The sequence below is a fragment of the Oncorhynchus keta genome, unplaced genomic scaffold (assembly GCF_023373465.1).
Source record: "Oncorhynchus keta strain PuntledgeMale-10-30-2019 unplaced genomic scaffold, Oket_V2 Un_contig_12340_pilon_pilon, whole genome shotgun sequence".
Taxonomy (NCBI): Eukaryota; Metazoa; Chordata; class Actinopteri; order Salmoniformes; family Salmonidae; genus Oncorhynchus; species Oncorhynchus keta.
The window spans coordinates 125,001-140,683 of record NW_026277836.1 but is presented as its reverse complement, the minus strand read 5'-3'; the positions used below and the strand labels follow the sequence as shown (position 1 = coordinate 140,683).

The following is a 15,683-nucleotide window of genomic DNA, read 5'->3' as shown; positions in this document are numbered from 1 at the left end:
AGTGTCCATAATGTTTAATCAAACACAACAGAACAAAACAATAAGCTCATCCTGACACGACCCTCCAGCATGACAATGCCACAAGCCATACTGCTCATTCTGTGTGTGATTTCCTGCAAGACAGGAATGACAGGAGCGTCCAAGTGTGCATGTTGAAAATGTGACATGCTTTATATCTGTCAGGAATCCTCCCTCTCTGTGAAAATAATGTTCACCATTTGAGTTATCAGAATCTATAATCTCGAGTAAAACATGGCCCAGAGGCATCTAGTCTGATTGAAGACAGACTTCCCTTCTCTTTTTCTCTATCTCTTCATCCGTCCCACTCCCCTCACTTCCCATTTCTGGTTCATGTCATAAATCATAGGGCCTGGCCCTGGGGAAGGGCCTCCTGTAGCTTTACGGGACCATGCTGCGTTCACTCAGCTCCCATTTATTCATTAAACACTCTGGCTCTATCCAGAGACAGCCCCTCACAGCATCCTCAGAGATAACCCTCACAGCATCCTCAGAGACAGCATTTACAGCATCCTCAGAGACAGCCAGTCACTCACAGCATCCTCAGAGACAGCCAGCCTCTCACAGCATCCTCAGAGACAGCCAACCACTCACAGCATCCTCAGAGACAGACAGACCCTCACAGCATCCTCGGAGACAGCCCTTACAGCATCCTCAGAGACAGACAGACCCCCACAGCATCCTCAGAGACAGCCCTTACAGCATCCTCAGAGACAGCCCTTACAGCATCCTCAGAGACAGACAGACCCTCACAGCATCCTCAGAGACAGCCCTTACAGCATCCTCAGAGACAGACAGACCCTTACAGCATCCTCAGAGACAGCCCCTTACAGCATCCTCAGAGACAGCCCCTTACAGCATCCTCAGAGACAGACAGACCCTCACAGCGTCCTCAGAGACAGCCCTTACAGCATCCTCAGAGACAGACAGACCCTCACAGCATCCTCAGAGACAGCCCTTACAGCATCCTCAGAGACAGACAGACCCTCACAGCATCCTCAGAGACAGCCCTTACAGCATCCTCAGAGACAGACAGACCCTTACAGCATCCTCAGAGACAGCCCCTTACAGCATCCTCAGAGACAGACAGACCCTCACAGCGTCCTCAGAGACAGCCCTTACAGCATCCTCAGAGACAGACAGACCCTCACAGCATCCTCAGAGACAGCCCTTACAGCATCCTCAGAGACAGACAGACCCTCACAGCATCCTCAGAGACAGCCCTTACAGCATCCTCAGAGACAGACAGACCCTCACAGCATCCTCAGAGACAGACAGACCCTCACAGCATCCTCAGAGACAGCCCCTTACAGCAGCCTCAGAGGCAGTACAGTACGTTCTGATGGCATGACGTGTGTACAGAAGTTTAAGGGCATCTAAATACACCTCTCTTGAAGTAACCCTCATTTTGACAGCGACACACTGTAGCCATGCTCTTCTTATCGAAACATTCCTCAACTTCAACCCTCTGAAGATGTTTTCATCTTTGCTTGCCATACAATTCTTTAACCACTAGAAGTCATGCTTATGTATGGACACTTTCCCATCATTTATCAGGTGCGTACACACAAAAAACACTAAACCTTGCGTGCGCCTGTTTTCCTCGAAGATTGGTATTTATCCATTTGGAACTTGATGGTAAAGTGATTTTCTTACATTTTTTGAACAATTTCTGTTTTTTACAGTATAAAACATCCAAATACAAACTAGAACATACAGACGCACACTGACATTGACTAAACCACCCCTGCCCAGACCCACCTGCTCACACCCCCATCTCCAGCGTCTGTGTCACTCTCCGCCACATTGCCTCAAACGGCACCATTTTGTTTCTCTCCGTCGCCGCCCACGCGCTTTCAACATTTAGATAATAACGACCTTTCCATTGTGTTACTGCTGGAAGATTGGTTGATTTACAGTTTTTAAGTATGTTTTTTTTTTCAAGATTATTGACAAGTAAAATTTTGTCCAATCTATGTTGTATCTCCACGCTCATGTGCCATGTCTTGAAATATTAAGACAGGAGGATTAAAAGTACATTTACAATGTAATACTTCTGACAGCCAACTTCCTAACTCCGCCCATAACTTTGGGATTTTATAGCATTCCCAGAATGCATGGATTACTGAGTAAGTGTTCGTTTTACATTTAAGACATTACTCTGCCTTGTGCTGTAGAATTTGTGAATGTTGTCTCGTGTGTATTAAATTCTATACATTAGTTTATACTGGATTAACTGTACATTTTAGTTAACTGTAATTTTGTTAGTGCTGTTCCAACATTACCTCCATCTTGTGCCAATTTCAGTTATTTTTAAATCTTGGTAGATTATATATTTGTCAGTTGGAAATTGTGCATATTTCCACAATCAGCTCAGACCATGGTTATGCACAAATTGTTGTCTACTATCTCACATAGTATGTTGTATAATATTTATTTTACTTTTATCACAGTATATAGGCCTAAATCATAGCCTGATCATATCATATTACCTTCCCTATATATATCACTCCCTTTGGTTCCTTCCCTATATATTTCACTCCCTTTGGTTCCTTCCCTATATATGTCACTCCCTTTGGTTCCTTCCCTATATATGTCACTCCCTTTGGTTCCTTCCCTATATATATCACTCCCTTTGGGTCCTTCCCTCTATATATCACTCCCTTTGGTTCCTTCCCTATATATGTCACTCCCTTTGGTTCCTTCCCTATATATGTCACTCCCTTTGGGTCCTTCCCTATATATATCACTCCCTTTGGGTCCTTCCCTATATATATCACTCCCTTTGGTTCCTTCCCTATATATGTCACTCCCTTTGGTTCCTTCCCTATATATATCACTCCCTTTGGGTCCTTCCCTATATATATCACTCCCTTTGGGTCCTTCCCTATATATATCACTCCCTTTGGTTCCTTCCCTATATATGTCACTCCCTTTGGTTCCTTCCCTATATATATCACTCCCTTTGGGTCCTTCCCTATATATATCACTCCCTTTGGGTCCTTCCCTATATATATCACTCCCTTTGGGTCCTTCCCTATATATATCACTCCCTTTGGTTCCTTCCCTATATATGTCACTCCCTTTGGTTCCTTCCCTATATATATCACTCCCTTTGGGTCCTTCCCTATATATATCACTCCCTTTGGGTCCTTCCCTATATATATCACTCCCTTTGGTTCCTTCCCTATATATGTCACTCCCTTTGGTTCCTTCCCTATATATATATCACTCCCTTTGGGTCCTTCCCTATATATATCACTCCCTTTGGGTCCTTCCCTATATATATCACTCCCTTTGGGTCCTTCCCTATATATATCACTCCCTTTGGTTCCTTCCCTATATATATCACTCCCTTTGGGTCCTTCCCTATATATATCACTCCCTTTGGGTCCTTCCCTATATATATCACTCCCTTTGGGTCCTTCCCTATATATATCACTCCCTTTGGTTCCTTCCCTATATATATCACTCCCTTTGGGTCCTTCCCTATATATATCACTCCCTTTGGGTCCTTCCCTATATATATCACTCCCTTTGGTTCCTTCCCTATATATATCACTCCCTTTGGGTCCTTCCCTATATATATCACTCCCTTTGGGTCCTTCCCTATATATATCACTCCCTTTGGGTCCTTCCCTATATATATCACTCCCTTTGGTTCCTTCCCTATATATATCACTCCCTTTGGTTCCTTCCCTATATATATCACTCCCTTTGGGTCCTTCCCTATATATATCACTCCCTTTGGGTCCTTCCCTATATATATCACTCCCTTTGGGTCCTTCCCTATATATGTCACTCCCTTTGGTTCCTTCCCTATATATATCACTCCCTTTGGGTCCTTCCCTATATATATCACTCCCTTTGGGTCCTTCCCTATATATATCACTCCCTTTGGGTCCTTCCCTATATATATCACTCCCTTTGGGTCCTTCCCTATATATATCACTCCCTTTGGGTCCTTCCCTATATATATCACTCCCTTTGGGTCCTTCCCTATATATATCACTCCCTTTGGGTCCTTCCCTATATATGTCACTCCCTTTGGGTCCTTCCCTCTATATGTCACTCTCTTTGGTTCCTTCCCCAGGTGTCGTTGTTTCTATTTCAGTTTCATGTCTGTGTGCTGTTAGTGTTTCTGGTTTTGAATGATGTTTATTTGATTAAAACACTCACTCCCTGAACTTGCTTCCCGACTCTCAGTGCATATCGTTACAGCAGGACATGTCTCTTATTGTCTTACATGACTGGTTTATTACCGCTACACAACAAATGTTAAGCTACCATTGATCTGTCTCTCATTCAATAAGCATCCTCGAAAGTAAATAGACCAGTAGCCTATTTAAAATATATAGTATAGTAGCCTATTATAGTACCTATTGCTGTGAGATAGGAGAGTGACTTCATAGCCTATTTCATCTCAGAGCCTATACCAAGTTAGGAGATACAATCATCTATTGGTCAACTAAATGTTGAACAAGAAAACCAGTGTGCAATTTACTTTGAGTGATTGTGGAAATCTTTGCCCCTGTCTACCATGTTGTTGTTCAGCCCACCAGGTCCTTCCCTAGTACTATATGTCTGAACATTTCCATCCATACTTAGGAGCATGATGTTCTGTCAGTGGTGGCAGCCAGGTTGCATGCGGGATGCATGTATCTGCATGTTTGGGCTTCGCAGTTCCTGACTTCCATTATGTTAGCCCGAGGGCAAAACAGGCCCAGCTGAGACAAAGACCAGTCCATATCAGATTTGAATTGCATGCTGCAGGCACTTATCTGCATGTGAACTTATTCTTAATGGAGGCTGCTAACAATGGCCAGAACGGAGCAAATGGAATGGCATCAAACACCTGGAAACCATGGAAACCATGTGTTTGATACCATTCCACTGATTCCACTCCAGTCATTTCCATGAGCCCGAGCTCCCCAATTAAGGTGCCACCGAACTCCTGTGTTAGAGCAAGAGATTTCTGTTTTTCTCATGTCTGAGGAAATGAGAAATCTATTGTACATTAAAAAACAATTTACCAGGACACTTTGACATAGCTTTTAGCTTCAGTGTTGCATAAGAGTGAGATAGAAAAGGTAGCTGGGCGCTTGACTCGTCAATGTTTCCATCAAGGCCAAGTTTATTGCAATGAAAGGACTCCTTCAGGTCTGATCTGGGGAGAGCCAAATGCTATTTGAGATCCATTACATTGTTTAGATTGGACTTTGCAGACACTTGAATCTAACAACTTTAGCCAAGAACTGTGTTCTCATTCTTCGCACAGTCTTGTTCAGTTGACTGAGTCAGACCTCCATGTCATTCTGAGGTGAAGACTGTGAAACTGTTATAATGTGAGGAAGTGCATCCTGTAGAAACTTCTCTAAGAGGACATTGAACCTTCAGAGGGCCTTGAATCTTCACTACTGGCAAAAATTTTAGACCACACACAGCGATACTTCATCCAAAGATTGCACTGTGTGCTATGTATTTGTGTAGCCTACTTTATTAAATCCCCTGTAATTTAGTCTATCGGCCTCAGTAGAAGCTGCTGTAAGGTAGCAGTAAGGATTGTGTGGGGTGTAAACTGTATGAGATGGGAGGATACTTTGCAGGTGAGCCCCACCCTCTCCTGTTGCACAGACTGCTAGCAGAGAGAGAAGCAAACACACCTGGACAACCCAAATCTGTGGGATATTCACATTTGAACACATATGCAAAAAAGAGAAAGGTAAGAAATGCCACTTTATTAAACACATACGTATTCTAAAGTGCTTAGAACCTACCACTGGTCACTTTAGAAGAGTTTGGAACAAATTCATTTGTCAGGTTAGAACCATGCCACTTGTCTTTAGAATGGTAAGGAAACCTCTCCGTTGTCAAGTGTGGATTCAATGGGATCTGAAGTTAAGTCATAAACATTATACACCAAAGCATTTGGAAATAACAGTATTGGAAAATAATTTGTCAATACATGTTTTTTTAAACACTGTACTTTATTTTTGAAAAGCATTTACTCTTGTTGACTTATTGAAGGTAGGTAGTAGATACCGATGTTGACTGAGGAAAATTCTGATGCATTTATATTTGGATGATGATTACAAAGACCTACAACAGGATGTATGGAGGCTGGGTGTGAAGAGGGGTTTCAGGCTTTGACCACCCAAGCTGGATGTGCTTAAACATTCTCTTTTCATTGAATAATTTTCTTTGGCCTAGGTTCTCCTGAAGTCCCTTCTCCCCTGCGTCTCCAGGGGGCCTCTACCATGATGAAGCTGACCGGTGCTATTCTACTTCTCTCGTTGGTGACGCTAGTCCACGGTGCCTGCTCTCTCAATGGGAGGAACAGAGGAGACCTCTATGGTAGGCTATCAAGCCAAGCTGTAGCTGAGTAGCCTTGCTCTCCTGCCCACTCTTTTTTTTACTTAGCAAGATGTTATGCCAATGCTTAATATCTGTTGAACATTTGCCAAAGCAAAGCATAAAACACAAGAATCCTTAATGTTTCCAAGTGAAAGGGTAGTACATATTAATTTAGATGCACTTTAAAGGGCAACTCCATCACATTTCAACCTCATTTTCATCATCTCCAGCACCGTACCATAGTCAACACATAGCCAACACGTTTTTGTATAATATATATATATTTTTAAACATCCTACACGATGACTTCATCAAAAGTTTCAACATTTTAAAAACAGTGATTTTAGAACCCTATGAGATTGGCGGTGACGTGGGGATCAAGAAAAATAGCCTCCCTCTGGCTAGAAACTCGTTGGAGGTTTTGAAAATCACAGTTTAAAAAAATAAATGTATCCTTCCTGTGATGTCAGAGAAGCACTTCTTTGGATTTCTTTCCTCTTATCTTGTTAACCACAGATCATATAAATGTGCAATTTTCACATACAGTGCATTCGGAAAGTATTCAGACCCCTTTATTTTTTTCTCAATTTTGTTACAGCCTTATACTAAAATGTATTAAATTATTTTTAACTCACCAATCTACACACAATACCTCATAATGACAAAGCAAAAACAGGTTTTTAGAAATGTTTGCAAATAAAAATACTGAAATATCACACTTACATAAGTATTCAGACCCTTTACTCAGTACTTTGTTGAAGCACCTTTCGCAGCAATTACAGCCTCAAGTCTTCTTGGTACGACTCTACAAACTTGGCGCACCTGTATTTGGGGAGTTTCTCTCATTGTTCTCTGCAGATAATCTCAAGCTCTGTCAGGTTGGATGGGGAGCGTCGCTGCACAGCTATTTTCAGGACTCACCAGTGATGTTCGATCGGGTTCAAGTCCGGGCTCTGGCTGGGCCACTCAAGGACATACAGAGACTTGTCCCGAAGCCACTCTTGCATTGTCTTGGCTGTGTGCTTAGGGTCATTGTCCTGTTGGAAGGTGAACCTTCGCCCCAGTCTGTGGCCCTGAGCGCTCTGGAGCAGGTTTTCACCAAGGAGCTCTCTGTACTTTGCTCCGTTCATATTTTCCTCGATCCTGACAAGTCTCACAGTTCCTGAAACTGAAAAATATCCCCACAGTATGATGCTACCACCACCATGCTTCACCGTAGGGATGGTGCCAGGTTTCCTCCAGACGTGACGCTTGGTATTCAGGCCAAAGAGTTCAATCTTGGATTCATTAGACCAGAGAATCTTATTTCTCATGGTCTGAGAGTCTTTAGGTTCCTTTTGGCAAACTCCAAGTGGGCTGTCTGGCCACTCTACCATAAAGGCCTAATTGGTGGAGTGCTACAGAGTTGGTTGTCCTTCTGGAAGGTTCTCCCATCTCCACAGAGGAAATCTGGAGCTCTTTCAGATTGACCATCGGGTTCATTGTCACCTCCCTGATCAAGGCCTTTCTCCCCATTTTTGCAAGTCTCATAGTAAAGGGTCTGAATACGTATGTAAATAAGGTATTTCAGTTTTTTATCTTTTATACATTTGCAAAAATGTCAAAAAACAGTTTTCACTTTGTACTGTGTGTAGATTGTTGCGGGGGAAAAAAATAATTGACTACATTTTAGAATAGGGCTGTAACGTAACAAAATCAAAGGGTCTGAATACTTTCTGAATAGACCATTCTTCCGTGCTGGAGATGATATATGATTTTGGAAAGTGGCCAAATTGATTAACCAAACCCAAATGTGCTCAACCCCTGTAATAGAAAACAGAGGGAGGTCAGCAAATCTTGTTGTCAGTCAATATCCTCTGAGCAGTCGTTACGAGGTTGCATGTAATCTCTCTACTACATGTTGATATATGGAGTACCTGTGAAAAAAGACCTTTGACTTAAGATCTTTGGATTGAACCAGCCATTTCTCTATGTGTCTGTATAGGGCTAAAGCTTTGTTCACACTGCAGGCCTTAATGCTCAAATTTCTTTTCAAATCCATTCTGGAAAACTGACTTTCCAAACACTGTGACCAAATTGGATTTGTGTTCAGAAAGCATTCTAGTTGTTATAGCAATGACCACTGGTGTAAAGTCATTATGTAAAAATACTTTAAAGTCCTACTTAAGTCGTTGTTTTTCTTCAGTATCTATATATTTTTTTGTTGACTACTTTTACTTTTACTCTACTACATTCCTAAAGAAAATATGTAAATTCTACTCCCATAAATTATCCCTGACACCCAAAAGTACTTATTACATTTCAAATGATCAGCCAGGACAGCAATATCCAATTTACGCACATACTGTATCAATATTATGCGTTGTCATCCCTACGGCCTCTGATCTGGTGGACTCACTTAACACAAATACTGCCTTTGTCATTTATGTCTGAGTGTTGCAGTGTGCCCCTGACTAGCCGTACATTTAAAAAAAATACAGTTGTGCCGTCTGGTTTGCTTAATATAAGGAATTTGATGTATAGCATTTACTTTGTAATTTTATGACAATGAGTATGTTTTCCACCACTCTACTTAAGTACATTTAAAACCAGATACTTTTAGACTTTTACTCAAGTAATATTTTACTGGGGGACTTTCACTTTTATTTGAATCATTTTCTATCAAATATTTTGTAAAGAGATGTCATCCCATTTGAAAATGATCCTTGGCTGAGTTGGCTATAAAGAAGCAGTTCTTCAGAAATGCTTGGGAGTTGAGCTCACCAGTGGGAATTCCACATAATGTCTGTTCATGGATTTTTTTCATAGTTCCTTTCTTTTTGTAAATGACTAAAACAGAGTACATGTTCATCATATGTGTTGAAAACTGTCCTGAAGTTGAATTTAACCCGTCAGTTTAATGAAAAATAAGCCTGTTTCGGTATCCAGAATAAAAAGAAGAAGAAAAACTATATTGAACACAGTATCACCATTTAAAAAAATATTTTGTACATTTATTTTATGCCATGTCAAATCTAACATTATCCTCCCCTTCCTGTTTCCCCAGACTGCCCAGCGGATGTGTACATTGTTCTGGACACCTCAGAGAGTGTGGCACTGAGGGCCAAGCCCTACGGCTCCTTTGTTGATCAGATCAAGCAGTTTGCCCTGGACTTTGTGGACCAGCTCAATACTAGGTGTGTATCACCTCCATACTGTCAGTTTCAGCTACATGACTGGTATTCATTAAGGAATTATGTGGTTAACAATGGGTGCTTTCAGGTCCCTTACTTCAATTCATGACATTTGGCAACTAAACGGTAATTAATGCTACGTAGTAATGATTATGGCGAGCTTGCCAAGAGAAATCAAGTGTCATGTTAGCGACAAGGCTTCTGGGAAACTCGCGCCTGACTGTTTATTCACCCCACAGACTAGCGCAGACCAAACAATATCAATCCTCCCACAGAGGTTTCCATCGGAATACCTCCTGTTTCAGTTCTTAAACTCCCCTCTGTCATCATTATTAAAAAATACAGTCATATTGTACCAGTATTATTCACCACACACTCAGACCCACCCTGATAAGCGACATGCAGAATGACCATTGATAGCTGCTCTGGGCAGTAGTGTTCTCCTGACAATGTGTTGTTGATGATCATCTCAGGAGGTCTGGCTCACTACATGCAGTCTTATGAACACGGTTGTGTGTTGACCTCTGTGTGAACTGTGGTTCTACAGTGATGAATTGGGGCTGAGAGGTAGTGTATGAGAGCAGCTTCTCTCCTTACATGGTGCTCAGGGTTGCGTTAATATGATGCTCTTGGAAAAGCACAAGCATACTGCTGTGGGCTAAAACAGAGTCACACAGAGTGTTTCTTGTTAGTCTTAAACAAATCTACCTTGAAACAAAAGTATACACCTCACACACATGGTTATGGGCTTAAAAAAAGAATAGACCTGTATCATGTCAGATATTATCAGGTATGAAGGTAAGACCCAGGTGCAGACACATCAAATGAACAATGGTTTAATAATCCAACAGGGCAGGCAATAGACAGGTCAAGGTAGGCAGGGGTCAGTAACCCAGAGGTGGGGAAACGGTACCGGACGGCAGGCAGGCTCAGGGTCAAGGTAGGCAGGGGTCAGTAACCCAGAGGTGGGGAAACGGTACCGGACGGCAGGCAGGCTCAGGGTCAAGGTAGGCAGGGGTCAGTAAACCAGAGGTGGGGCAACGGTACCGGACGGCAGGCAGGCTCAGGGTCAGGGGTAGGCAGGGGTCAGTAAACCAGAGGTGGGGAAACGGTACCGGACGGCAGGCAGGCTCAGGGTCAGGGGTAGGCAGGGGTCAGTAAACCAGAGGTGAGGAAACGGTACCGGACGGCAGGCAGGCTCAGGGTCAGGGGTAGGGGTAGGCAGGGGTCAGTAAACCAGAGGTGGGGAAACGGTACCGGACGGCAGGCAGGCTCAGGGTCAAGGTAGGCAGGGGTCAGTAAACCAGAGGTGGGGAAACGGTACCGGACGGCAGGCAGGCTCAGGGTCAGGGTAGGCAGGGGTCAGTAAACCAGAGGTGGGGCAACGGTACCGGACGGCAGGCAGGCTCAGGGTCAAGGTAGGCAGGGGTCAATAATCCAGAGGTAGGGGAAAGGAACTGGTCAACAGGCAGGCTCAGGCAGAGTGGTCAGGCAGCCGGGTTCAAAGTCAGGACAGCCAAGGGTCAAAACCAGGAGGGGGAGAAAAATAGAGACTGGGAAAAGCAGGAGCTGAGAACAAAAACACTGGTTGACTTGACAAACTGGCAATACACAAACAGAGAACACAGGTATAAATACACAGGGGATAATGGGGGAGATGGGCGACACCTGGAGCGGGGTGGAGACAATCACAAAGACAGGTGAAACAGATCCGTGTGTGATAGATATAGTTCAAATGTATTACATTTTAAGTTTGCATCCCACTATTACACTTTATATACATCACAGAAAAATATAACAAAATCGTTTGACAAAAAAAAGAAACGTTTATTCATTATGAAATGATGACAAATATGAATAACATTCCATCCATGAGGCCACTAGAGGGCGATTTGGTCATTTGACTGAAGGAAAGCGGTCTACGGAGGCCAAGACAGCTCATCTTGTTGAACTACAAAACGCATTGGGCTTTTTGCTAAGACCAGCAGCATTTATACAGATGCTGCAACTTATCTATTATAATCGTAATAGATTTGCTTTTGCCATCCCACTGTTCAGAAACAGTGCAACTATTACGGTTAAAATATTTGAGCTGTGTTTTCTGTGGCCCATACCGATACGTTTCATCACTGAATGCCTGTGTGTGTGTGTGTGTGTGTGTGTGTGTGTGTGTGTGTGTGTGTGTGTGTGTGTGTGTGTGTGTGTGTGTGTGTGTGTGTGTGCGTGTTACTCACTAACAAGCTCAGACAGGCAGCAAGTGTAATGAGTGACTGTGCGTGTTTGTTCAGTGCAGCCATTCCAAATCATTCGCCCAGAAAAGGTTTGTGGTTTACCTTTGGGGCACTGAGCTGCATTCCTGACTGAGAGAAAGGTTGATATGTTATCTTCATCTAACGAAGAGGAGTTGTCCTCCTGAAGTTCAGAGGACCTGATGAATGACGTCTTCACGTGATAAGAAATACACAAATAAGAGAACAACACTTTAGGTCATGCAGCACACAGTGAGCTTTGACATGCAGCACACAGTGAGCTTTGTCATGCAGCACACAGTGAGCTTTGTCATGCAGCACACAGTGAGCTTTGTCATGCAGCACACAGTGAGCTTTGTCATGCAGCACACAGTGAGCTTTGTCATGCAGCACACAGTGAGCTTTGTCATGCAGCACACAGTGAGCTTTGTCATGCAGCACACAGTGAGCTTTGTCATGCAGCACACAGTGAGCTTTGTCATGCAGCACACAGTGAGCTTTGTCATGCAGACACACAGTGAGCTTTGTCATGCAGCACACAGTGAGCTTTGTCATGCAGCACACAGTGAGCTTTGTCATGCAGCACACAGTGAGCTTTGTCATGCAGCACACAGTGAGCTTTGTCATGCAGCACACAGTGAGCTTTGTCATGCAGGCACACAGTGAGCTTTGTCATGCAGCACACAGTGAGCTTTGTCATGCAGACACACAGTGAGCTTTGTCATGCAGCACACAGTGAGCTTTGTCATGCAGCACACAGTGAGCTTTGTCATGCAGCACACAGTGAGCTTTGTCATGCAGCACACAGTGAGCTTTGTCATGCAGCACACAGTGAGCTTTGTCATGCAGCACACAGTGAGCTTTGTCATGCAGCACACAGTGAGCTGTGTCATGCAGCACACAGTGAGCTTTGTCATGCAGCACACAGTGAGCTGTGTCATGCAGCACACAGTGAGCTTTGTCATGCAGCACACAGTGAGCTTTGTCAGCACACAGTGAGCTGTGTCATGCAGGCACACAGTGAGCTTTGTCATGCAGCACACAGTGAGTTTGTCATGCAGCACACAGTGAGCTTTGTCATGCAGCACACAGTGAGCTTTGTCATGCAGACACACAGTGAAAAGTCATGCAGCACACAGTGAGCTTTGTCATGCAGCACACAGTGAGCTTTGTCATGCAGCACACAGTGAGCTTTGTCATGCAGCACACAGTGAGCTTTGTCATGCAGACACACAGTAAGTTTTGTCATGCAGCACACAGTGAGCTTTGTCATGCAGGCACACAGTGAGCTTTGTCATGCAGCACACAGTGAGCTTTGTCATGCAGGCACACAGTGAGCTTTGTCATGCAGGCACACAGTGAGCTTTGTCATGCAGCACACAGTGAGCTTTGTCATGCAGCACACAGTGAGCTTTGTCATGCAGCACACAGTGAGCTTTGTCATGCAGCACACAGAGCTTTGTCATGCAGCACACAGTGAGCTTTGTCAAAGGCACACAGTGAGCTTTGTCATGCAGCACACAGTGAGCTTTGTCATGCAGGCACACAGTGAGTTTTGTCATGCAGGCACACAATGAGCTTCGTCATGCAGCACACAGTGAGCTTTGTCATGCAGCACACAGTGAGCTTTGTCATGCAGACACACAGTGAGCTTTGTCATGCAGCACACAGTGAGCTTTGTCATGCAGCACACAGTGAGCTTTGTCATGCAGCACACAGTGAGCTTTGTCATGCAGCACACAGTGAGCTTTGTCATGCAGCACACAGTGAGCTTTGTCATGCAGCACACAGTGAGCTTTGTCATGCAGCACACAGTGAGCTGTGTCATGCAGCACACAGTGAGCTTTGTCATGCAGCACACAGTGAGCTGTGTCATGCAGCACACAGTGAGCTTTGTCATGCAGCACACAGTGAGCTTTGTCATGCAGCACACAGTGAGCTGTGTCATGCAGGCACACAGTGAGCTTTGTCATGCAGCACACAGTGAGCTTTGTCATGCAGCACACAGTGAGCTTTGTCATGCAGCACACAGTGAGCTTTGTCATGCAGACACACAGTGAGCTTTGTCATGCAGCACACAGTGAGCTTTGTCATGCAGCACACAGTGAGCTTTGTCATGCAGCACACAGTGAGCTTTGTCATGCAGCACACAGTGAGCTTTGTCATGCAGACACACAGTGAGTTTTGTCATGCAGCACACAGTGAGCTTTGTCATGCAGGCACACAGTGAGCTTTGTCATGCAGCACACAGTGAGCTTTGTCATGCAGGCACACAGTGAGCTTTGTCATGCAGGCACACAGTGAGCTTTGTCATGCAGCACACAGTGAGCTTTGTCATGCAGCACACAGTGAGCTTTGTCATGCAGCACACAGTGAGCTTTGTCATGCAGCACACAGTGAGCTTTGTCATGCAGCACACAGTGAGCTTTGTCATGCAGGCACACAGTGAGCTTTGTCATGCAGCACACAGTGAGCTTTGTCATGCAGGCACACAGTGAGCTTTGTCATGCAGGCACACAATGAGCTTTGTCATGCAGCACACAGTGAGCTTTGTCATGCAGCACACAGTGAGCTTTGTCATGCAGCACACAGTGAGCTTTGTCATGCAGCACACAGTGAGCTTTGTCATGCAGCACACAGTGAGCTTTGTCATGCAGCACACAGTGAGCTTTGTCATGCAGGCACACAGTGAGCTTTGTCATGCAGGCACACAATGAGCTTCGTCATGCAGCACACAGTGAGCTTTGTCATGCAGCACACAGTGAGCTTTGTCATGCAGACACACAGTGAGCTTTGTCATGCAGCACACAGTGAGCTTTGTCATGCAGCACACAGTGAGCTTTGTCATGCAGCACACAGTGAGCTTTGTCATGCAGCACACAGTGAGCTTTGTCATGCAGCACACAGTGAGCTTTGTCATGCAGCACACAGTGAGCTTTGTCATGCAGCACACAGTGAGCTTTGTCATGCAGGCACACAGTGAGCTTTGTCATGCAGCACACAGTGAGCTTTGTCATGCAGCACACAGTGAGCTTTGTCATGCAGCACACAGTGAGCTTTGTCATGCAGCACACAGTGAGCTTTGTCATTATCTGACATTTATTGAATTGGGGCCCATGTTTTGGAGAAGCCCTGTGATTCAATACATTGTTGTACAATAAAATATCATCATCTCAATGTCCAAGTATTTGCCAAAGATCATGGTGTATCCTCTAATGTGTCTGACTCAGCACAACTTCTTTGCGAAACAGCCAAAATAGTATATATATTTTTGTGATGTGATTCATTAGTGATGTGATCCTACTGAAGTATGCAAAATGCTACTGGCCTAAAGTTCAAAGAGCTAAAGAACACCTAGTTATTGACAGCTCCTGGTTCTTGACACGGTTGGTTGAGTATTTCTGTATCTTTCATTGACTTCATCAGAATAGCAACTGCCTGATGGTTTGATTGGGTATTGGAGAAAATAGCAGGAGGACGATGAGTCTAAATATGCTTGGGGCTTTTGACAAGACGGCAAACTTGGAATAGATTTGTTCTATCAAGTTTTAGTACCACTTTCTCCCCTCTGGGAATCAATACATCATTCCCATGAGCCAACTCCCTGCCTTCTAATCTGTAGACAGTAAATTAAATACTGCTGATTTAGGGGAATTGTCCCTGTAGTGCATGTAGATCAGAGGTAACTTGCTTGGTGTCACGCTTTGTGTGCCATTGTGACATAGCTCTGCCTGTACTCATCTAGATACTACAGCTGTGAGCGTAACCTGACGTGGAGTGTGGGAGTGCTGCACTACAGTGATGAGGTAAAGGTGATGAGGGAGCTGACCAGCACCAAGGAGGCCCAAGGAAGAGCTCAGCTGAAGAGAGCTATACAGGACATTCGCTA

General features: G+C 44.2%; 1 protein-coding gene across 1 annotated transcript in view; it reads left to right on the top strand.

Moving 5' to 3' along the window:
• The first annotated feature begins 5,576 nt into the window (after positions 1-5,576).
• Positions 5,577-15,683, top strand: part of LOC127917851 (collagen alpha-1(VI) chain-like) — a 63,095-nt gene continuing 52,988 nt past the window's right edge. Inside the window, exons 1-4 of the mRNA XM_052500965.1 lie at positions 5,577-5,740; positions 6,229-6,372; positions 9,419-9,548; positions 15,540-15,683. The exon at positions 15,540-15,683 is cut by the window's right edge and continues 63 nt beyond it. Coding sequence (XP_052356925.1) covers positions 6,276-6,372; positions 9,419-9,548; positions 15,540-15,683 — 371 coding nt within the window. The 5' untranslated portion in view covers positions 5,577-5,740; positions 6,229-6,275. The remainder of the gene's footprint in view (positions 5,741-6,228; positions 6,373-9,418; positions 9,549-15,539) is intronic.